The sequence below is a fragment of the Mesoplodon bidens genome (assembly GCF_964165515.1).
Source record: "Mesoplodon bidens genome assembly, chromosome: X".
NCBI lineage: Eukaryota > Metazoa > Chordata > Mammalia > Artiodactyla > Ziphiidae > Mesoplodon > Mesoplodon bidens.
The window spans coordinates 102,960,450-102,985,259 of record NC_138163.1 but is presented as its reverse complement, the minus strand read 5'-3'; the positions used below and the strand labels follow the sequence as shown (position 1 = coordinate 102,985,259).

Here is a 24,810-nt window from a genome sequence, read left to right as displayed (position 1 = left end):
ATGGAAATCAAAAGAAAGCTGGAGTAGCAATTCTCATATCACACACAATAGACTTTAATACAAAGACTATTACAAGAGACAAAGAAGGATACTACATAATGATCAACGTATCAATCCAAGAAGATAGAACAACTGTAAATATTTCTGCACCCAACATAGGAGCACCTCAATACATAAGGCAGATACTAACAGCCATAAAAGGGGAAATCGACAGTAACACAATCATAGTAGGGGACTTTTAACACCTCAGTTTCACCAACGGACAGATCATCCAAATTGAAAATAAATACGGAAAGACAAGCTTTAAATGATAAACAAAATGGACTTAATTGATATTTATAGGACATTCCATCCAAAAACAACAGAATATGCTTTCTTCTAAAGTGCTCATGGAACATTCTCCAGGATAGATCATATCTTGGGTCACAAATCAAGCCCTGGTAAATTTAAGAAAACTGAAACTGTATCAAGTATCCTTTCTGACCATAATGCTATGAGACTAGATATGAATTACAGGAAAAAAATGTGTAAAAAAATACAAACACATAGAGGCTAAACAATACACTACTTAATAACCAAGAGATCACAGAAAAAATCAAAGAGGAAATCATAAAATACCTAGAAACAAATGACAATGAAAACACGATGACCCAAAACATATGGGATGCAGAAAAGCAGTTCTAAGTGGGAAGTTTATAGCAATACAATCCTACCTTAAGAAACAAGAAACATCTCAAATAAATAACCCAACCTTACACCTAAAGCAATTAGAGAAAGAATAACAAAAAAACCCAAAATTAGCAGAAGGAAAGAAATCATAAAGCTCAGATCAGAAATAAAGGAGACAGAAATGAAGGAGATGATAGCAAAGATCAATAAAACTAAAAGTTTTTCTTTGAGAAGATAAAATGGATAAATCATTAGCCAGACTCATCAAGGAAAAAGGGAAGAAGACTCAAACGAATAGAATCAGAAATGAAAAAGGAGAAATAACAACTGACACTGCAGAAATACAAAGGATCAAGAGAGATTACTACAAGCAACTCTATGCCAATAAAATGGACAACCTAGAAGAAATGGACAAATTCTTAGAAATGCGCAATGTTCCAAGACTGAACCAGCAAGAAGTTGAAAATATGAACAGACCAATCAAAAGCACTGAAACTGAAACTGAAACTGTGATTAAAAATCTTCCAACAAACAAAAGCCCAGGACCAGATGGCTTCACAGGCGAATTCTATCAAACATTTAGAGAAGAGCTAACACCTATCCTTCTCAAACTCTTCCAAAATATAGCAGAGGGAGGAACACTCCCAAACTCATTCCACGAGGTCATCATCACTCTGATATCAAAACCAGACACAGATGTCACAAAGAAAGAAAACTACAGGCCAATATCACTGATGAACGTAGATGCAAAAATCCTCAACAAAATACAAACAGAATCCAACAGCACATTGAAAGGATCATACACCATGATCAAGTGGGGTTTATTCCAGGAATGCAAGGATTCTTCAATATATGCAAATTAAACAATGTGATACACCATATTAACAAACTGAAGGAGAAAAACCCTGTGATCATCTCAATAGATGCAGAGAAAGCTTTTGACATAATTCAACACCCATTTATGATAAAAAAAAAACCCTCCAAAAAGTAGGCATAGAAGGAACTTACCTCAACATAATAAAGGCCATATATGACAAGCCAAAAGCCAACATCGTCCTCAATGGTGAAAAACTGAAACCATTTACACTAAGATCAGTAAGAAGACAACATTGCCCACTCTCACCACTCTTATTCAACATAGTTTTGGAAGTTTTAGCCACAGCAATCAGAGAAGAAAAAGAAATAAAGGGAATCCAAATCGGAAAAGAAGTAAAGCTGTCCCTGTTTGCAGATGACATGATACTATACATAGAGAATCCTAAAGATGCCACCAGAAAACTACTAGAGCTAATCAATGAATTTGGTAAAGTAGCAGGATACAAAATTAATGTACAGAAATCTCTTGCATTCCTATACACTAATGATGAAAAATCTGAAAGTGAAATTAAGAAAACACTCCCATTTACCATTGCAACAAAAAGAATAAAATATTAGGAATAAACCTACCTAAGGAGACAAAAGACCTGTAAGCAGAAAATTATAAGACACTGATGAAAGAAATTAAAGATGATACAAATAGATGGAGAGATATACCATGTTCTTGGACTGGAAGAATCAACACTGTGAAAATGACTATACTACCAAAAGCAAACTACAGATTCAATGCAATCCCTATCAAACTACCACTGGCATTTTTCACAGAACTAGAACAAAAAAATTTCACAATTTGTATGGAAACACAAAACACCCCGAATAGCCAAAGCAATCTTGAGAATGAAAAATGGAGCTGGAGGAATCAGTCTCCCTGACTTCAGTCTATAGTACAAAGCGACAGTCATCAAGACAGTATGGTACTGGCACAGAAACAGAAATATACATCAATGGAACAGGACAGAAAGCCCAGAGATAAACCCACGCACATATGGACACCTTATCTTTGATAAAGGAGGCAAGAATATACAATGGAGAAAGATAGCCTCTTTAATAAGTGGTGCTGGGAAAAGTGGACAGCTACATGTAAAAGAATGAAATCAGAACACTCCCTAACACCGTACACAAAAATAAACTCAAAATGGATTAGAGACCTAAATGTAAGACTGGACACTATAAAACTCTTAGAGGAAAACATAGGAAGAACACTCTTTGACATGTCACAGCAAGATCTTTTTTGATCCACCTCCAAGAGTAATGGAAATAAAAACAAAAATAAGCAAATGGGACCTAATGAAACTTAAAAGCTTTTGCAAAGCAAAGGAAACTACAAACAAGATGAAAAGATAACCCTCAGAATGGGAGAGCATATTTGCAAACGAATCAACGGACAAAGGATTAACCTTCAAAATATATAAACAGCTCATGCAGCTCAATATTAAAAAAACTAACAACACAATCAAAAAATGGGCAGAAGACCTAAACAGACATTTCTCCAAAGAAGACACACAGATGGCCAAGAAGCCCATGAAAAGCTGCTCAATATCACTAATTTTTAGAGAAATACAAATCAAAACAACAATGAGATATCACCTCACACCAATTAGAATGGGCATCATCAGAAAATCTACAAACAACAAATGCTGGAGAGGGTGTGGAGAAAAGGCAACCCTCTTGCACTGTTGGTGGGAATGTAAATTGATAGAGCCACTATGAAGAACAGTATGGAGGTTCCTTAAAAAACTACAAATAGAACTACCATATGATCCAGCAATCCCACTACTGGGCATATACCCTGAGCAAACCATAATTCAAAACGAGTCATGTACCACAATATTCAGTGCAGCTCTACTTCCAATATGCAGGACATGAAAGCAACCTAAGTGTCCATCGACAGATGAATGGATAAGAAGATGTGGCACATATATACAATGGAATATTACTCAGCCATAAAAAGAAACGAAATTGAGTTATTTGTAGTGAGGTGGATGGACCTAAAGTCTGTCATACAGAGTGAAGTTAAGTCAGAAAGAGAAAAAGAAGTACTGTATGCCAACACATATATATGGAATCTAAAAAAAAAAAAAAAAAGGTCATGAAGAACCTAGGGTAAGACGGGAATAAAGACGAGACCTACTAGAGAATGGACTTGAGGACATGGGGAAGGGGAAGGGGAAGCTGGGACAACGTGTGAGAGTGGTAGTGTATATATGGACATATATACACTACCAAATGTAAAATAGCTAGCTAGTGGGAAGAAGTTGCATAGCACAGGGAGATCAGCTTGGTGCTTTGTGACCAGCTAGAAGGGTGGGATAGAGAGGGTGGGAGGGAGGGAGACGCAAGAGGGAAGAGATATGGGGACATATGTATATGTATAACTGATTCACTTTGTTATAAAGCAGAAACCAACACACAACTGTAAAGCAATTATATTCCAATAAAAATGTTAAAAAATATAAAAAATAAAAAAAGAAACAAAAGAAACCCCCATATAATCATCTCAATAAATGTAGAAAAAGCTTTTGACAAAATTCAGCACCCATTTACAATAAAAACTCTCCAGAAAGCGGGCAGAGAAGGAACATACCTCAACATAATAAAGACCATATATGACAAACCTACTGCTAACATCATATTCACTGGTGAAAAGCTGAAGGCATTTCCTCTAAGACCAGGAAGAAGACAAGGTTGTCCACTCTTGCCACGTGTATTCAACATAGTTTTGGAAGTCCTAGCTATGGCAATCAGAGTTGAAAAATCAATAAAAAGGAATCCAAATTGGGAAAGAAGAAGTAAAACTGTCACTGTTTAAAGATGACATGATACTATACATAGAAAATCCTAAAGATGCTACCAGAAAACTACTAGAGTTCATCAATGAATTTAGTAAACTTGCAGGTTACAAAATTAATACACAGAAATCTGTTGCATTCTTATACACTAGCAACGGAAAATTAGAAAGAGAAATTCAAGAAGCAATCCCATTTACTACTGCATCAAAAAGAATAAAATACCTAGGATTAAACCTACCTAAGGAGACAAAAGACTTGTACTCCAAAAACTGTAAGATGCTGATGAAATCGAGGAAGACCCAAACAGATGGAAAGATATATCATGTTCGTGGATTGAAAGAATCAATATTGTCAGAATGACTATACTATCCAAGGCAATCTACAGATTCACTGCAATTTCTATCAAATTACCAATGACATTTTTCGCAGAACTGAAACAAAAAAATCTCAAAATTTGTATGGAGACACAAAAGACCCCGAACTGCCAAAGTAATCTTGAGAAAGAAAAACGGAGCTGGAAGATTCAGGCTGCCTGACTTCAGACTATACTACAAAGCTATAGTCATCGAAACAGTGTGGTACTGGCACAGAAATATACATATACATCAATGGAGCAGGATAGAAAGCACAGCAATAAATCCACACACCTATGGTCAAATAACCTACGACAAAGGAGACAAGACTACACAGTAGTGGAAAGACAGTCTCTTCAACAAATGGTGCTGGGAAAACTGGACAGCTACATGCAAAAAAAATGAAATTAGATCATTCTTTAACACCATACACAAAAATAAGCTCAAAATGGATTAAAGACCTAATGTGAGACTGGGCCTTATAAAACTCCTAGAGGAAAACATAGGCAGAACACCTTCTGACATAAATCACAGCAGTATCTTTTTTGACCAGTCTCCCAGAATAACGGAAGTAAAAACAAAAATAAACAAATGGGATCTAATTAAACTCAAAAGCTTTTGCAGAGCAAAAGAAACCATAAACAAAAAGAAAAGACAACCCACAGACTAGGAGAAAATATTTGCAAGTGATGTGACTGACAAGGGATTAGTCTCCAAATTTTACAAACAGCTCATGAGGCTTAATATCATCAAAACAAACAACCCAATCAAAGAACGGGCAGAAGACCTAAATAGACATTTCTCCAAAGAACACATACCGATGACCAACAAATACATGAAAAGATGTTCAACATTGCTAATCATTAGAGAAATGCCAATCAAAACTATAGTGAGATATCACCTCACACCAGTCAAAATGGTTATCATCAAAAAATCCATAAACAATAATGCTGGAGAGAGTGTGGAGAGAAAGGAACCCTCCTACATTGTTGGTAGGAATGTAAGTTGGTATGCCCATTATGGAGAACAGTATGGAGGTGAGTTAAAAAACTAAAAACAGAGCTACCATATGACACTGCAATCCCACTCTTGAGCATATATCCAGAAAAAAAAACCATGGTTCGAAAAGATACATGCACCCCAATGTTCATTGCAGCACTGTTTACAATAGCCAAGACATGGAAGCAACTTAAATGTCCATCAACAGAGGAATGGATAAAGAAGATGCACATATATACAATGTAATAATCCTCAGCCATTAAAAAGAATGAAACAGTGGCATTTGCAGCAACATGGATGGACTTAGAGATTGTCATACTTGAGTGAAGTAAGTCAGACAGAGACAGAGAAATATCATATGATAATCCTTTTATGTGGAGTCTAAAAAGAAATGATACAAATGAACTTATTTACAAAACAGAAACAGACTCACAGACTTAGAGAACGAACTTATGGGTACCACAGGGGACGATGGGGGGAAGGGATAGTTAGGGAGTTTGGGGGATCAACATGTACACACTGCTATATTTAAAATGGATAACCAAGAACCTACTGTATAGCACAGGGAACTCTGCTTAATGTTATGTGGCAGCGTGGATGGGAGGGGAGTTTGGGGGAGAATGGATACATGTATATGCATGACTGAGCCACTTTGCTGTGCACCTGAAGCTATCACAACATTTTTAATTGGCTATACTCCAATATAAAATAAAAAGCTTAAGAAAAATGAAAAAAAGAACTCAGGTTTTACATTAAGTCATCGATTTATTTGACAAATAAACAAAATAACTAACAAGGTAGGCATTCACAAAAAATATTCATCTTATTTTCACCAAATTTAAAGTGTGAAAAGCTAATACTGTGCCATGTACACATTCTCTATATTTAAACTCATTATTTAAAATTTAAATCTTAGAAAAATAATTTTTCTATTTCTGTTACTTTGTATCTATATTAGATGATGGATGTTCACTAAACTTACTGTGATAACCACTTCATGATGTATGTAAATCAAGTCATCATGCTATGCACCTTAAACGTATACAGTGCTGTACATCAATTGTATCTCAATAAAACTGTAAGAAAGAAGATAAATAAAATGAAATTTAAATCCTAAGAAAGAAAAAAACGTTGTGAGCTTTCAAAGATGAGAACATACGTTCGCATGCCCAATCACATAACTTAGTACACTACTATATAGTCAACTGTGTTAGTTGGGTACCTAGGCTAACTTTGTTGGACTTACGAACAAATTGAACTTAAGAACGTGCTCTCGGAATGGAACTCGTTCATATGTATGGGACTTACTGTAAAATTTATGTTTACAATTTTGCTATTTGTTTTCTCTATGTCTTTTTTGTTTTTGTATTCCTCCATTATTGACTTTTTTGCATTAAATATTTTCTAGTGTACCCCTCTAATTCCTTTGTAACTCTTAAATTATATTTTGGGGGTTATTATTTCCTGACTTGAGTATAAAAATTAAGATCTTAACTTGTAACAATATGGCTAAGATTAATATAAACTTAATTTCAACAGTATACAGACACTTTCATCCTATACAGTTCCATTCCCTCCTTTGTGTTCTTATTTTCATTCCAATTACACCTTTATTCATTTATGTCCATCAACACAGATTTATAATTATTACTTCATGCAGTTCTCAATTAAATCAGGAGGGAAAAAGTTATAATCAAAAAATATTTATACTGCCTTTTATATTTACATATGTAGTTACCTTTACTGTGCTCTTTTAGTTCTCATGGTTTTAGTCACTATCTAATGTTTTCTTCTGAGCCTTAAGAACTACATTTACTATTTCTTGTAGGGTGGGTTTGCTAGTGATGAATTTTCTCAGTTTTGTTTATCTGGGAATGTCTTAATGTATCCTTCATTTTTGAGGTATGGTTTTGCTAGATATAGAATTCTTGGTAGACAATCTTTTTCGTTCATCATTTTGAATATGGTATTTCATGTTGCCTGGACATGATGGTTTCTGATGAGAAATCACTGTTAATCTTATTGAGGATACCTTGTACATGATGAATTGCTTCTCTCTTGCTCTTTTCAAGATATTCTCACTGTTGCTTTTGACAGTTAGCTTATGATGTATCTTTGAGTTTATCGTACCTAGAATTTGTTGAGTGTCTTGGATGTGTTGGTTTATGTTTTTCATAAGATTCGGGAAATGTGGGCCATTATTTCTTCAGATATTCTTTCTGTCCCTTTCTCTTCTCTCTTTCTGAGACTCCAGTTATGTATATCTTGATATGCTTGCTTTTTCACCTGTTAATGAGCCATACTTTGTTTCTTTGCATTACTCATAATTTTTTGTTGAAAACTACATGTTTTAAGTAATGTGCCAACTCTGGAAATAAGAATCTCCCCTCCTCCAGGATTTGTTGTTACCGTTGCTGGGTTTTTGTTGTTGTTCTTGTTCTTGTTCTTATTCTTGTTATCATTGTTCCTGTTCATTTGTTTACTGGCTTTTTGGAACTAATTCTGGAAAGTCTGTATCCTTTGATGTATGTGGCCACTATCTCTGTTTGGTTAGCTTAGTCCTTGCTCAGAAGATCTGTGTATGTGTTGTTCCAGAGTTTTGAAAAAGCTGATTTTGACAACTTTTGCCAGTTTCCCCTTTGTTTTTATAGAGATGAGCATTATCAAAGGCCCTTACTCCTCCAATTTTGCTAACATCTGCTATCTGGGATTTTTTGAATGAGATATTCTTGGAGACTATGCAAACTGGAACCCAATCTATATTCTTTCTAGAAGATAACTTAATATTCTAAAATAAAAACCACCATTTTTGAACTTTTTAAATTAAGCCATAAAGAACTGAGTCCTTTCAAGGTATCAGAACTCCTGTCAATTCAGTTTTCAATTCTGTACACCTTACATTCCTTAAATTTCCCTATTAACAATTTGCTTGAATTAATTTTGATACTTATTTTTAAAATGAAAAAGTCAACTTTAAATTAGTGGCTCAGCAGAGTAAGAGATAAAATGTCCATTAATTAAAGGTTTTAAGATAATAATCAAGGAATTTCATTAATGGAGGCTGTGTATTTAAGGATGAAAATATACTCCAATCCTAATAGAAATTCACCTAGCTTTCATTTAATAGAAACTTCTTATTCACCTCACATTCATAAGAGTCAACTTCACTTTTTCATATATGTGAAAGAATAAATTCTTAACCATTTAGGAATAATATGCCTTTTTAGGGATCTAATAAAAACTGTACACTCTTTTTCTGGAAAATGAACATATATACATAATTCTGCTTACAATTTAAGGGTTTCTTGGATACTCTGCAGCCTATAAGAACCGCTATTGAACAAAAAAATATGATTTTAATGGGAAAACAGAACAGATATTCAAATAATTACAACACCTGACCTTCAATAGAGCAATGACAATGTAAAATATTAAAACATATATAAGTGGTCTTTAACTACTATACATTTTTCATTTAAAAAGCTAATTTGTAAATTATATATTTAGAATTTATTACATATTTTTTCTTATAAAAATAATATTAGTAACAATGGTTGGGACTATTAAACTGCAAGTTTCTTAAGAATAGGTGCTGTTAAAATAGATAACTAATAAGGACCTACTGTATAGCACAGGGAACTCTTCTCAATACTCTAATGACCTATATGGGAAAAGAATCTAAAATATGTATAGGTATAACTGATACACTTCGCTTTTTGCAGAAACTAATGCAACAGTGTAAATCACCTATACTCTAATAAAATTTTTTTTAAATAGGTGCTCTTTTTACTTGTCTTTGTACCATAATGTCCTATCCAAATAAATAGCATACTTTAGTTTCCCAGATGACACTTTACGAAACCTATTTTATTCAATAATGTATTTGAATACAAATGTACTAACAAGAAAAAATACTGATGCAATGACAAACATTAAATAAATCAAAACGACAAAAATAAAATAAAAAAGAAAACATAAAGAATAAAATAGATTTTAAATTATCTGTTGCTTGAGAGACAGGCTTAATTAGAAGAGAATATAGGGAATTCCCTGGGGGTGCAGTGATTAAAACTCTGTGCTCTCAATGCAGGGGGCCCAGGTTCGATTTCTGGTCAGGGAACTAGATCCCACACGCATGCCGCAACTAAGAGTTCACATGCCACAACTAAGGAGCCCCCATGCTGCAACTAAGGAGCCGGAAAGCCACAACTAAGGAGCCCGTGTACCGCAACTAAGGAGCCCATGTGCTGCAACTAAGGAGACAGTGAGCTGCAACTAAGGAGCCCTCGAGCCACAACTAACGAGCACATTTGCCGCAACTAAGACCCAGTGCAACCAAATAAATTAATTTAAAAAAAAGAGAATATAATGGTAAATATAGATATTTCTAGGTACTTTTGTTTAAACTTATAGATTCTTTTTTATTGTACTTCAAATGTCACTTCAAAATATGTTTCTTCTTAATACTACATCTCCTATCCTTAGCCATGAATAAGGTCATTTTTGGACACTAACAATTTGTAAATGGACTGGAAGGGCAAATATGTTTTGGAAAAATGTTGAAAGAAGTTGGGGGTGGAGGATACTGTTCAAAGAGGTTTTATAATATAAAATAAATAACTTATTATTTATTATATATCTTATAGTAAAATGTGTGCAAGTTAAAATAAAGTAAGCTAGTGTGAAAATAAGCAATAGTGTGTATAGGAACTCCACTGCAAATATTTTTTCAAAAGGAAAAATAGTTGTGGTGGGGTAGAGATGAAATTTTTACTCTGCTTCTTAATCACTGCGAGTGTCACTGTGCTAAAGAAGATGGGAAAACCACATTTTGGTGCCATAAATATAAAGGAACAATTGCACATTTTCATTTGAATAATATCAAACCCTTATCAAAACCAGATAAAGTCATGAGTAATATACAGAATTCAACTGGATATCATTTAATATCTATAGGCTGTGACCCTACCATATAAGATCAATGAAATGCCCTAGCCTTGTCTTCAGAATAGGACTTGAAGACATTTACATACTCAAAGCAATGCCAAAGCGACAAATGAGTGAACTTCAGAAGACTTAACCTCAGAGAAACGAACGATACGCCAGCCCCATCTTTTTAAGTCTGGTGTTTGACTCCCTGGCTACGTGACAATAAAAGAGATTCAGCCTAGCAGTCTGGGTCTATAGCTACAGAGATTCCTTGCTGAAGAAATCTGGCAATAAAGAACCTCAGCCAAGGGCTTCCCTGGTGGCGCAATGGTTAAGAATCCTCCTGCCAATGCAGGGGACATGGGCTCGAACCCTGGTCCGGGAAGATCCCACATGCCGCGGAGTAACTACGCCTGTGCACCACAACTACTGAAGCCCACATGCCTAGAACCCGTGCTCCACAAGAGAAGCCAACACAATGAGAGGCCCGCGCACCGCAACGAACAATAGCCCCCACTCGCCACAACTAGAGAAAGCCCACGTGCAGCAACAAAGACCCAACTCAGCCATAAATAAATAAATAAATAAATAAATAAATTTATTCTTTTTAAAAAAAGAAAGAACCTCAGACAGCTGAGAAAGTAATTAACTGTCGCCATAAAAAATATCTTTACAAGCAAAAGCTGAGACAGTTCAGCACCACCAAACCAGCTTTACAACAAATGCTAAAGGAACTTCTCTAGGCAAAAAACACAACAGAAGGAAAAGACCTACAATAACGAACCCAAAACAATTAAGAAAACGGGAAAAGGAAAATACATATCGATAATTACCTTAAATGTAAATGGACTAAATGCTCCCACCAAAAGACACAGATTGGCTGAATGAACACAAAAACAAGACCCATATATATGCTGTCTAAAAGAGACCCACTTCAGGGCTTCCCTGGTGGCGCAGTGGTTGAGAGTCCGCCTGCCGATGCAGGGGACACGGGTTCGTGCCCCGGTCCAGGAAGATCCCAAATGCCGTGGAGTGGCTGGGCCCGTGAGCCATGGCCACTGAGCCTGCGCGTCCGGAGCCCGTGCTCCGCAACGGGAGAGGCCACAACAGTGAGAAGCCCGCGTATCGCAAAAAAAAAAAAAAAAAAAAACTAACTAAATAAATAAAAGAGACCCACTTCAGACCTAGAGAAACATACAGACTGAAAGTAAGGGGATGGAAAAAGATATTCCATGCAAATGGAAACCAAAAGAAAGCTGGAGTAGCAATTCTCATATCAGACAAAATAAGACTTTAAAATAAATACTATTAGAAGAGACAAAAAAGGACACTACATAATGATAAAGGGATCGATCCAAGAAGGAGATATAACAATTGTAAATATTTATGCACCCAACATAGGAGCACCTCAATACATAAGGCAGATACTAACAGCCATAAAAGGGGAAATCGACAGTAACACATTCATAGTAGGGGACTTTAACACCCCACTTTCACCAATGGACAGATCATCCAAAATGAACATAAATAAGGAAACACAAGCTTTAAATGATACATTAAACAAGATGGACTTACTTGATATTTATAGGACATTCCATCCAAAAAGAACAGAATACACATCTTTCTCAAGTGCTCATGGAACATTCTCCAGGATAGATCATTTCTTGGGTCACAAATCAAGCCTTGGTAAATTTAAGAAAACTGAAATTGTATCAAGTATCTTTTCCAACCACAATGCTATGAGACTAGATATGAATTACAGGAAAAGTTCTGTAAAAAATACAAACACATGGAGGCTAAACAATACACTACTTAATAACGAAGTGATCACTGAAGAAATCAAAGAGGAAATAAAAAATACTTAGAAACAAATGACAATGGAGACACGACGACCCAAAACCTATGGGATGCAGCAAAAGCAGTTCTAAGAGGGAAGTTTACAGCAATACAATCCCACCTTAAGAAACAGAAAACATCTCGAATAAACAACCTAACCTTGCACCTAAAGCAATTAGAGAAAGAAGAACAAAAACACCCCAAAGTTAGCAGAAGGAAAGAAATCATAAAAATCAGATCAGAAATAAAGGAGAAAGAAATGAAGGAGACGATAGCAAAGATCAATAAAACTAAAAGTTTTTCTTTGAGAAGATAAAATGGATAAACCATTAGCCAGACTCATCAAGGAAAAAAGGAAGAAGAATCAAATGAATAGAATCAGAAATGAAAAAGGAGAAATAACAACTGACACTGCAGAAATACAAAGGATCATGAGAGATTACTACAAGCAACTCTATGCCAATAAAATTGACAACCTGGAAGAAATGGACAAATTCTTAGAAATGCACAACGTTCTGAGACTGAACCAGGAAGAAATCGAAAATATGAACAGACCAATCACAAGCACTGAAATTGAAACTGTGATAAAAAATCTCCAACAAACAAAAGCCCAGGACCAGATGGCTTCACAGGCGAATTCTATCAAACATATAGAGAAGAGCTAACACCTATCCTTCTCAAACTCTTCCAAAATATAGCAGAGGGAGAAACACTCCCAAACTCATTCTACAAGGCCACCATCACCTTGATACCAAAACCAGACAAGGATGTCACAAAGAAAGAAAACTACAGGCCAATATCACTGATGAACACAGATGCAAAAATCCTCAACAAAATACTGGCAAACAGATCCAACAGCACATTAAAAGGATCATACACCATGACCAAGTGGGGTTTATTCCAGGAATGCAAGGATTCTTCAATATACGCAAATCAATCAACGTGATACACCATATTAACAAACTGAAGGAGAAAAACCATATGATCATCTCAATAGATGCAGAGAAAGCTTTGGACAAAATTCAACACCCATTTATGATAAAAACCCTGCAGAAAGTAGGCATAGAGGGAACTTTCCTCAACATAATAAAGGCCATATATGACAAACCCACAGCCAGCATCGTCCTCAATGGTGAAAAACTGAAACCATTTCCACTAAGATCAGGAACAAGACAAGGTTGCCCACTCTCACCACTCTTATTCAACATAGTTCTGGACGTTTTAGCCACAGCAATCAGAGAAGAAAAGGAAATAAAAGGAATCCAAATCGGAAAAGAAGAAGTAAAGCTGTCACTGTTTGCAGATGACATGATACTATACATAGAGAATCCTAAAGATGCTACCAGAAAACTACTAGAGCTAATCAATGAATTTGGTAAAGTAGCAGGATACAAAATTAATGCAGAGAAATCTCTGGCATTCCTATATACTAATGATGAAAAATCTGAAAGTGAAATCAAGAAAACACTCCCATTTACCACTGCAACAAAAAGAATAAAATATCTAGGAATAAACCTACCTAAGGAGACAAAAGACCTGTATGCAGAAAATTATAAGACACTGATGAAAGAAATTAAAGATGATACAAATAGATGGAGAGATATACCATGTTCTTGGATTGGAAGAATCAACATTGTGAAAATGACTCTACTACCCAAAGCAATCTACAGGTTCAATGCAATCCCTATCAAACTACCACTGGCATTTTTCACAGAACTAGAACAAAAAATTTCACAATTTGTATGGAAGCACAAAAGACCCCGAATAGCCAAAGCAATCTTGAGAATGAAAAATGGAGCTGGAGGAATCAGGCTCCCTGACTTCAGACTATACTACAAAGCTACAGTAATCAAGACAGTATGGTACTGGCACAAAAACAGAAAGATAGATCAATGGAACAGGATAGAAAGCCCAGAGATAAACCCACGCACATATATCTTATCTTTGATAAAGAAGGCAGGAATGTACAGTGGAGAAAGGATAGCCTCTTCAATCAGTGGTGCTGGGAAAACTGGACAGGTACATGTAAAAGTATGAGATTAGATCACTCCCTAACACTATACACAAAAATGAGCTCAAAATGGATTAAAGATCTAAATGTAAGGCCAGACACTATCAAACTCTTAGAGGAAAACATAGGCAGAACACTCTATGACATAAATCACAGCAAGATCCTTTTGGACCCACCTCCTAGAGAAATGGAAATAAAAACAAAGATAAACAAATGGGACCTAATGAAACTTCAAAGCTTTTGCACAGCAAAGGAAACCATAAACAAGACCAAAAGACAACCCTCAGAATGGGAGAAAGTATTTGCAAATGAAGCAACTGACAAAGGATTACTCTCCAAAATTTATAAGCAGCTCATGCAGCTCAATAGCGAAAAAACAAACAACCCAATCCCAAAATGGGCAGAAGACGTAAACAGACATTTCTCCAAAGATACACAGATGGCCAACAAACACATGAAAGAAGGCTCAACATCATTAATCATTAGAGAAATGCAAATCAAAACTACAATGAGATATCATCTCACACCAGTCAGAATGGCCATCATCAAGAAATCTAGAAACAATAAATGCTGGAGAGGGTGTGGAGAAAAGGGAACACTCTTGCACTGCTGGTGGGAATGTGAATTGGCACAGCCACTATGGAGAACAGTATGGAGGTTCCTTAAAAAACTACAAATAGAACTACCATATGACCCAGCAATCCCACTACTGGGCATATACCCTGAGAAAACCATAATTCAAGAAGAGTCATGTACCAAAATGTTCATAGCAGCCCTATTTACAATAGCCCGGAGATGGAAACAACCTAAGTGTCCATCATCAGATGAATGGATAAAGAAGATGTGGCACATATATACAATGGAATATTACTCAGCCATAAAAAGAAACGAAATTGAGCTATTTGTAATGAGGTGGATGGACCTAGAGTCTGTCATACAGAGTGAAGTAAGTCAGAAAGAGAAAGACAAATACTGTACGCTAACACATATATATGGAATTTAAGAAGAAAAAAAATGTCATGAAGGACCTAGGGGTAAGACAGGAATAAAGACACAGACCTACTAGAGAATGGACTTGAGGATATGGGGAGGGGGAAGAGTAAGCTGTGACAAAGCGAAAGAGAGGCATGGACATATATACACTACCAAACGTAAGGTAGATAGCTAGTGGGAAGCAGCCGCATAGCACAGGGAGATCAGCTCGGTGCTTTGTGACCGCCTGGAGGGGTGGGATAGGGAGGGTGGGAGGGAGACGCAAGACGGAGGGGATATGGGAACATATGTATATGTATAACTGATTCATTTTGTTATAAAGCAGAAACTAACACACCATTGTTAAGCAATTATACTCCAATAAAGATGTAATTTAGAAAATGTCTTTAGTCTGTAGATTCAGAATTAGGTACAGTGATAAACAAAATCAACATAATATAGGTATACTGAGTAACTGATATAGATTTGTGATTTTCAACTGGAATCTTACTAAATTCATCAACAGTATCGAAACATTTTAGAGAAATAAAGATTCAACACATCTATATGTTTAATGAACTAGGTTTATACAAAATTACCTAAGTACTCAGAAAGTTTTTTGTTAAAATTAGTTGACAACTGAGGTACAGAAAATCAAATACAGTATATTAAATGCAGTTTAAAAGTTTTAAGAAACATAATATAGTGGTGAAACCTGATTAGAAGTGAATTTTAAATTCTGCTATATTTATAAAATAATTTGTATTCAAAAGTAATAATAGCCAATTCCAAAATATGAAACCGTAAGATATAAAATCCCTAAATCTTACCTTAAGAATTGAAAGATTAAAGCACTAAAAAAAAATCAGTTATTGATTCTTTGTAACAACTTCTATGAATCTTCTACATTCAGTATATGGATAATAATAATTTAGAAGGTTTCAAAAAAGTATTTAAAAGTAATGATCCTGAAAAAGGATCTGCAGGAATAGATTAACTTGGAGCTCACAGTATCTGGGCTTCTACTTCTTAAAGTTAGATAACTGGATAAAATATAAATAGGCTACTCTGCCTTAGCTTTTCCAATTTAAACTATTAACTGCATTGCTCTTGGGATTAAGAAGGAAAGGACTTAAGAAGGATATGTCTTTTACTGGACTGCGAAAAAGTCTAAAGACAGAAGACAGGCTAATTAGAAACTTTAAAATAGTAATTGTGCCATCTGAAGTGCGACCATATGTGAATCATGGCTACATGGAACTATGGCTTAAAACAGCAAAAAACAAACAAAAAAAACCTTTTAAAATGCTTCTGTACTGTTTATAAATATTTATACATAAATATGATTAGCCATATCAATGTCTTGAAACACAATTTTGAGTCCTGCAAGTCCTAGCAGTACTGATCTTTCAAATTTACACATATACACCATAAGTGACTTAAGCAATATGTGATATATTCGTCTTTTAGTTCTATTAGATCACAATCTTAAGGGTAATAAGTTATGGACTTGAAGGGAACTCATCTTAGTTTCTTTTGAATCTGCAATGATTATATTTGTGCCATTATTTCCCTTCTCACCCTTCCCATCCCATGTTCTATACTATAGGACTACAAGTTAGATCCTAAAAAATATATTTTCAGATTTTACTTCCTTTCTATTCAAAAAACATAGGCCAATAGCAATCCTAGATGACTTCATAACACTGTTAATCAAATTTAGCTATCTTTCAAATACTATGTTCTAGAAATCTTACAAACTAGAATTGAATTTAAACTGTCTCCACCCACTTCCCACTACATTACACCCTCTGCTTCCCCACCCCCAGATGAAGGTTAAGTTGATAGATGGATTGGAAATGAAATAAAGCCAGACATCAAATAACTTACTTGAAATCCATCTCTTACCTTCTGTACTTAACCCTGGACTTGATGTGAACTTGGCTACATCAACAATTTTTACAGCAAATTGTTGCCCAGTTTCTCTGTTGATGCATCGTCGTACAACACTGAAGGGACCCCTAAAAAAAAAAATCCAAGTTTAATTTGTTGATTTTAAGTTTCTATCTCCTTTCAACAGTTTATTCATATTTCATTGTCTACTATAGCCATAGCTTTCAAAATAGAATTTAATATAGTTTTGAACACATTTTTCTATAATTCATGAGGTAATTATTTATTTGAAGTTGATAAACCAGAACAATAAGAAACAAATTTACTTTCAAAATCACTTTTAAAAATTTGAGATAGCGTTCTTATATTCAAGGCAAATAATCTCTGTAATTTTCTCTACATATTATCAGCATCTTAAACAAAATAATAGTTCACAGTGGTAGTGTATACAACTTTTACCTTTTGAACCAGAAACTTAAATCATTCTCTCATCTTAGCCATCACTTATCTAATCTTCACTAACAAGTCCTACTGAGTTTATCTCAAATATCTCTTAATCCTGTCCACTTCTCTGCATGACTCATACCATAGTCTAAACCACTAACAGTTTCTACCAGGACCACTGAAAACTTGTTTCTCCCATTCATTCTTGAAGTGATGTTTTAAAGATGAAAATCTGATATTATGTTTCTGCTTAAAATCCCAGAGAGAAGGTATTTGCAACACATGTATTTAGTCGAGAACCAAAATACATAAATAATTCTTAAATAAGAAAATATACTACAAGGAAATCTGGGCAGAAGACTTAAAATAGGCACTTCACAAAGAGAAAGCCCTACATGATTTAGTTTCCAACAACCTCTGCAGTCTCACGTGAAGTCACAGAGAAATCCTTCATCCTCCTCAAACTTCAAATTAGCATTATTCTCAACTGCCATAGGAGAGGAAGTAATTTCTACTAGCAAAACCAGTGGTCCAGTCACTTTCTTACCCAGTCCTCTCCTCAATTGAAATTGGTGGCTCTCAATATTGACCATACAGTTGAATCAACTGTGATGACTGATAAAATAACAATGCCCAGTCCCAGGCATTAAAAACACAAACACACACTCTCGGTTCCTTGTGATTAATAGTTATCAAATAAGTATCTGAACTAAAGATAATCCAACATGCTTGAATCAACTATTGATTAATGTAGAATGCAATCGCAATATACTGTAGTATTTTATTTGAAGGCTAGTATGGTTTAAGTTATTAAATACACACACATGTACGTGTATACATGTATGTATTTCCCCCCTGCTCAGGAAACAAAACACTCTCATTGGTTTTTACAGGTAGAAACAGTACACCTGGATGCATGTGGTCAATCAGAAGACAGAGAAAAGTTCTTCATTTACAGGACACTTATGATATTTTTGCCTTAAAGTGTAAGTTTGTCTTTATTCTTTCAGAGGACAGGCAAACGAATATAATCTAACCTAGACTTAAACATTTCTCTGAGATCATATGAATCAGTTGATTTCATCCCACTATCAATCATCAGGACATCAGTTACGCTACAGTTTCAAATCTCTCTCTTCAAGCAACCTAACAAAGCTAAACTGGAAGGAAAAGAAATGGTAATAGCGTACCTTTCAGAACTCTATAGGAAAAGGACGTTTTTGATAATCACTCAAAACTGTTCAAAGACTTTTCTCTGTGAGAAGACAATACAACAATGTGAGTCAGGAATCCCACAATGTTTTCATTCTCAATCTGGATGTCTTACTTGTGATTACACTTATCCTGACAATAGCAAGCAATTTCAGGAAATGTTTAGCATAATTGGTTTTTGTACAACATTAAACCCTTGGGACTCTATTTATATATACATTTGTGTAGTATGCTTCAATTCACTACACCTTTTGGATACTTTCCAAGATCTGTATGTGGGATCATTTTTGGTCAATAGACTCAATTCTTTACTTTTTCCTGTTTAAACAAAGGTGAGGAAGAAAACATAGCTTCTCCCCCAACCCTTTTAGTAATAGTAGAATGAAGAAAGCTAGGAAGAACCAAGGAAAAAGGGAACACCGATACAAAAAAACCCCACCAAAAACGTGTTTAAGTCTGTGAATGAAAAAAAGGAACCAAACCCTTGGTTCTTTAGGCTACTTTTATAATGTGAGGCAAAGAAAATAAATTTATCTCTGAAATATTGATGACATGAAGATAGGTCACGAGGAAAGAGTTTCAAAGATCTGTCTCTCAGTGACATCCAGGGGGTTAGAAAAGGTGAACCATTTAGTACACTAAAAAGACACTGAAAATCTTTTAACTTTTTGGGGGACTTAATCCATCAACTGGAAACTCAGTGGAAACTGATAAAAATTTGAATGAGTATATAGTGTCTATAATTTTAGCAGGACTTGATTATATTTATTTCATCAAAACGCTAAAAAGACACAGGATATAAGAAAATCTGGCTTGTTTTCCCATCTTAAAATGGGGAGGAGAGTGTAATAAAATGTATATAAAAACTTCTGTATTACACTTATTAGTTATACTTGAATGACAGTTCAAGGAACAGCAAAAATTCAGGAGGCCTAGGTTTCAGTCTGGCCTAAACTCTTTTTTTGAATCTTGAAATTTCATCCTTAAATTTTTAGTCTATAGTACAGTCGATTCTTGAATAATTATGGGGGGTGGAATACTGACAGAGGTAGTTGTAAGCCATCATTATAAACTACTATCTTTCTCATATTTCCACTAATTCTGGCCAGGGTATTAATCAAACTGGAATGATAAGACAATTGACGGCATTTCACATTTGATAAAATCTATATTCTTTACCCAATTCTTTAAGAATACTGAATATTGATTGGGATTGTGGCACAAGGTTCTACTCAAGGCAGTTGGCTGCTTTCAGAATACTAAGTTTTAAAGTAAAAGGTCAATTAAACTAGAACATGTTACAATTGAATATTTGCTATTACTTCCGTAAGGTTTTGAAAAGAATGTAGCTGTGTCTCTATGCAGACAGAGAATAATCTCCTCTAGCTTTCATTAATGTGAAGAAAGGTCATGTCTAGGAATTGAACAATTATGAAACCAAAAGTAAATACTGTTGGCCCTCTGTATGTGCAGGTTCCACATCTGTGGATTCAGCCAACCATGGATTGAAAATATATGAAAAAAAAATCTAGAAAGTTCCAGAAAGCAAAACTTGAATTTGCACTGGCAACTATTTACACAGCATTTACACTGTATTAGGTATTGTAGGTAATCTAGAGATGATTTGAAGTATATGAGGCATATGTGTGGGTTATATGCAAATAATATGCTATTTTATATAAGGAACTTGAGCATCCATGGATTTTGGTATTGGCAGGGATCCTATAACCAATCCCCTGCAAATACTGAGGGACAACTGCACATCAAAAGTGACTAGAATTAAACAAAATTATGCTAGAATATAGTATAATGTGTTGGTCTCCAGGATAATAGGATAGATTTAGCAAATGCATCTAAATTAACTTTTCTCCCCGAACCCATTAAAATGAGAGAAAAGGGGCTAAAGAAAATGTCTTAAAGGACTGGGAGAATGAGAGAATACAATAGTAATTAATAATCAAATTTTGAAAGCAAGAAGGCAGATGCAGTAATGGTAACTGGCTTAGCATTCATAGGAAAGCCAAATTGCAAGGAGAATATAAGAAAAGTTCAGAACCAAACTCATTTACACTACAGAACTCTCAGGAAGCACCTGAACTGGCAGCACCAGATAACTCTGAGAAAGAGAGGGTGGGGCTAAACTAACAAGGTTTGAGTGAAATCTATTAGAGAAGCAGTTAAGAGTCTTAGATCCTCCTCCTCTACTCCATGCCACCGGGTAACTACCCTGCCCCATCCTCACAGAGGTCCATTTTCTGGAGACGGTAAAACACAGGGTCTTAGAACTGGGGACAGAAGGCAGTTGAGGAAGTGGATACTATATGAAAAGCAAGGGGTTTATGTGATCACACACAAACTGAATGTAGACAGCCCATCCCCATTTCCCATTAACGGGGTGGGGGGAATGTTAGAAGCTAGATCTTTACCCTTCAGGCAGGAAAGGAAAAATTTTCTATTGAAAATGTGACCAGCCCAGAAGGAAAGACCTAAAAATAATGACGTTATATTGTTCAAACCACTCAACCAGATCACCTTCCTTGAAATCCAAAGTCAACAAGTTCTGCCACAAGTTCAGAGTTTTCAATCAGCTTTCCAACCTCGGCATTGTTGGCATTTTGTGCTGAATAGTTCTTTGTTGTGCAAGGATGTCTTGTGCATTGTAGGGTGCCTAACAGCGTCTCCAGCCTCTACCTGGAGATGACAGTAGCACCCCCTCAGCCAGTTTTGCCAAGCAAAAATGTCTCTAAACGTTGTCAAATGTCCCTCAAGAACCACTGCTCTATTCCTAATCATAAGTAGATAACCAACCTCCCAAAACATCTGGAGAAGAGTCTAATTTGGAAGACAGAGATCAAAACAGAAAGAGCAACTTAGAGGAAACAGACTAAACAAGAAAAAAACGTTCAACTACCATTAATGTCATTGGAAAGATACTATAACTATGAAACAAAAACAGAACTTTCAGAAGACAAAATGAGGGCTCTTGAAAACTAAATATATGAAGAAATTTAAAACTCAATAGAAGGGCTGGCAGATAAAGTTGAGGAAATTTCCCAGAAAGTAGAACCAAAAGAACAAAGAAAATGGAGGGGAGGAACTCAATCCAAGAACATTTCCCAGACCTTAAATCCTGAGTTGTCCAAATTAAAAGGAGCCACCAAGGGGAAAAGCAAAAAATAACATACAAGAGAACTCCCATAACGTCATCACCTGATTTCTCAGCATAAACTCTGCAAGCCAGAAGGGAGCAACACAATATATTTAAAATGATAAAAGGGAAGAACTTACAACCAAGAATACTTCACCCAGCAAGGCTCTCACTCAGATTTTTTTTCACATCTTTATTGGAGTATAATTGCTTTACAATGTGTTAGTCTCTGCTGTATAATAAAGTGAATCAGTTATATGTATACATCAAAAACGTTACAGACAAGCAAAAGCTAAGAGAATTCAGCACCACCAAACCAGCTTTGGAAAAAATACTAAAGGAACTTCTCTAAGCAGAAAAGAAAAGGCCACTACTGGAAACAAGAAAATTACAAATGGAAAAGTTCCCCAGTAAAGGCAAATATAAAGTAAAGGTAGGAAATCATCTACATACAAATATGATATAAAACCCAGCAACTGTAAGAAGAGGAGAACACAAATGCAGGATACTGGAAATGCATTTGAAATTAAAAGACCAGCAACTTAAAACAATCCTGTGTATACGTAGACTGCTATATCAAAACTCACGGTAACTGCAAACCAAAAACCTACAATAGACACACATAAAAAAGAAAAACGAATCCAAACACAAAACTAATGTTCGTCATCAAATCACAAGACAAGAGAACAAATGAGGAAGGGAAGAAAAAAGACCTAGAAAAACAAATCCAAAACAATTAAGGAAATGGCAATAGGAACATATATATCAATAAGTACCTTAAATGTAAACGGATTAAATGCTCCAACCAAAAGACACAGACTGGCTGAATGGATACAAAAACAAGACCCATATATATGCTGTCTACAACAGACCTACTTCAGATCTAGGGACACATACAGACTGAAAGTAAGGGGATGGAAAAAGGTATGCCATACAAATAGAAATCACAAGAAACCTGGAGTAACACTACTCATATCAGCCAAAATCGACTTTAAAATAAACACTATTATAAGAGACAAACAAGGACACTACATAATGATCAAGGAATCAGTCCAAGAAGAAGATATAACAGTTGTAAATATATATGCAGCCAACATAGGAGAACCCCAATATACAAAGCAAATACTAACAGCCATAAGGGGAGAAATCAACAGTAACACAATAATAGTAGGGGACTTTAACACACCACTTTCACCAATGGACAGGTCCTCCAGACAGAAGATCAATAAGGAAACACAGACCTTAAATGAAACAGTAGACCAGATGAACTTAATTGATATTTATAGAGCATTCCATCCAAAAGCAGCAGAATACACATTCTTCTCAAGTGCACAGGGAACACTCCCCAGGACTGACCACATGCTGGGCCACAAGGCGAGCCCTGGTAAATTTAAGAAAATTGAAACCATATGAAGCATCCTTTCCAATCACAACACTATGAGATTAGAAATAAACTACAAGAAAAAAACTATAAAAAACAGACAAGTGGAGGCTAAACAATATGCTACTAAACAACCAATGGATCACTGAACAAATCAAAGAGGAAATCAAAAAATACCTAGAGACAGATGAAAATGAAAGCACAACGATCCAAACCCTATGGGATGGAGCAAAAGCAGTTCTAAGAGGGAAGTTTATAGCAATACAATCTTACCTCAGGAAACAAGAAAAATCTCATATAAACAACCTAACCTTACACCTAAAGCAACTAGAGAAAGAAGAACAAGTAAAACCTAAAGTTAGTAGAAGGAAATAAATCATAAAGATCAAAGCAGAAATAAATGAAATAGAGACAAAGAAAACAACAGCAAAGGTCAATGAAACTAAAAGCTGGTTCTTTGAAAAGATAAACAAAATTGATAAACCTTTAGCCAGATTCATCAAAAAAAAAAGAAAAAAGGAGAGGACTCAAATCAATAAAATTAGAAATGAAAAAGGAGAAGTTACAACTGACACCACAGAAATGCAAAAGATCATGAGACTACTACAGCAACTGTATGCCAATAAAATGGACAACCTGTAAGAAATGGACAAATTCTTAGAAAGGTACAGTCTCACAAGACTGAACCAGGAAGAAATAGAAAATATGAACAGACCAATCACCAGTAATGAAGTTGAAACCATGATTTAAAAACTCCTAACAAACAAAAGTGCGGGACCAGATGAATTCACAGGTGAATTCTATCAAACATTTGAAAGCGGGATAGAGTTAACACGTATCCCTCTGAAACTATTCCAAAAAACTGCAGAGGAAGGAACACTCCCAAACTCATTCTATGAGGTCACCATCACCCTGATACCAAAACCAGACAAAAATACCACAAAAAAAGAAAATTACAGGCCAATATCACTGATGAACATAGATGCAAAAATCCTCAACAAAATATTAGCAGTCCGAATCCAACAATACATTAAAAGGATCATACACCATGATCAGGTGGAATTTATCCGAGGAATACAAGAATTTTTCAGTATGCACAAATCAAACAGTGGGATACACCACATCAACAAACTGAAGAATAAAAACCACATTATCATCTCAACAGATGCAGAAAAAGCATTTGACAAAATTCAGCACCCATGTACAATAAAAACTCTCCAGAAAGTGGGCACAGAGGGAACATACCTCAACATAATGAAGACTGTATATGACTAACCTACAGCTAACATCATACTCAA

The 24,810-nt window shown here is 35.4% G+C and overlaps 1 protein-coding gene across 7 annotated transcripts in view; it reads right to left on the bottom strand.

Annotated features, from left to right (window-relative positions):
- Positions 1-24,810, bottom strand: part of CASK (calcium/calmodulin dependent serine protein kinase) — a 392,946-nt gene that overhangs the window by 301,518 nt on the left and 66,618 nt on the right. For 4 of the 7 annotated variants that reach the window (XM_081222810.1, XM_081222812.1, XM_081222813.1 and 1 more), the window contains exon 2: positions 17,325-17,455. In XM_081222810.1, coding sequence (XP_081078936.1) covers positions 17,325-17,455 — 131 coding nt within the window. The remainder of the gene's footprint in view (positions 1-17,324; positions 17,456-24,810) is intronic. The other 3 variants (XM_081222811.1, XM_081222814.1, XM_081222816.1) reach the window with 1 other exon arrangement.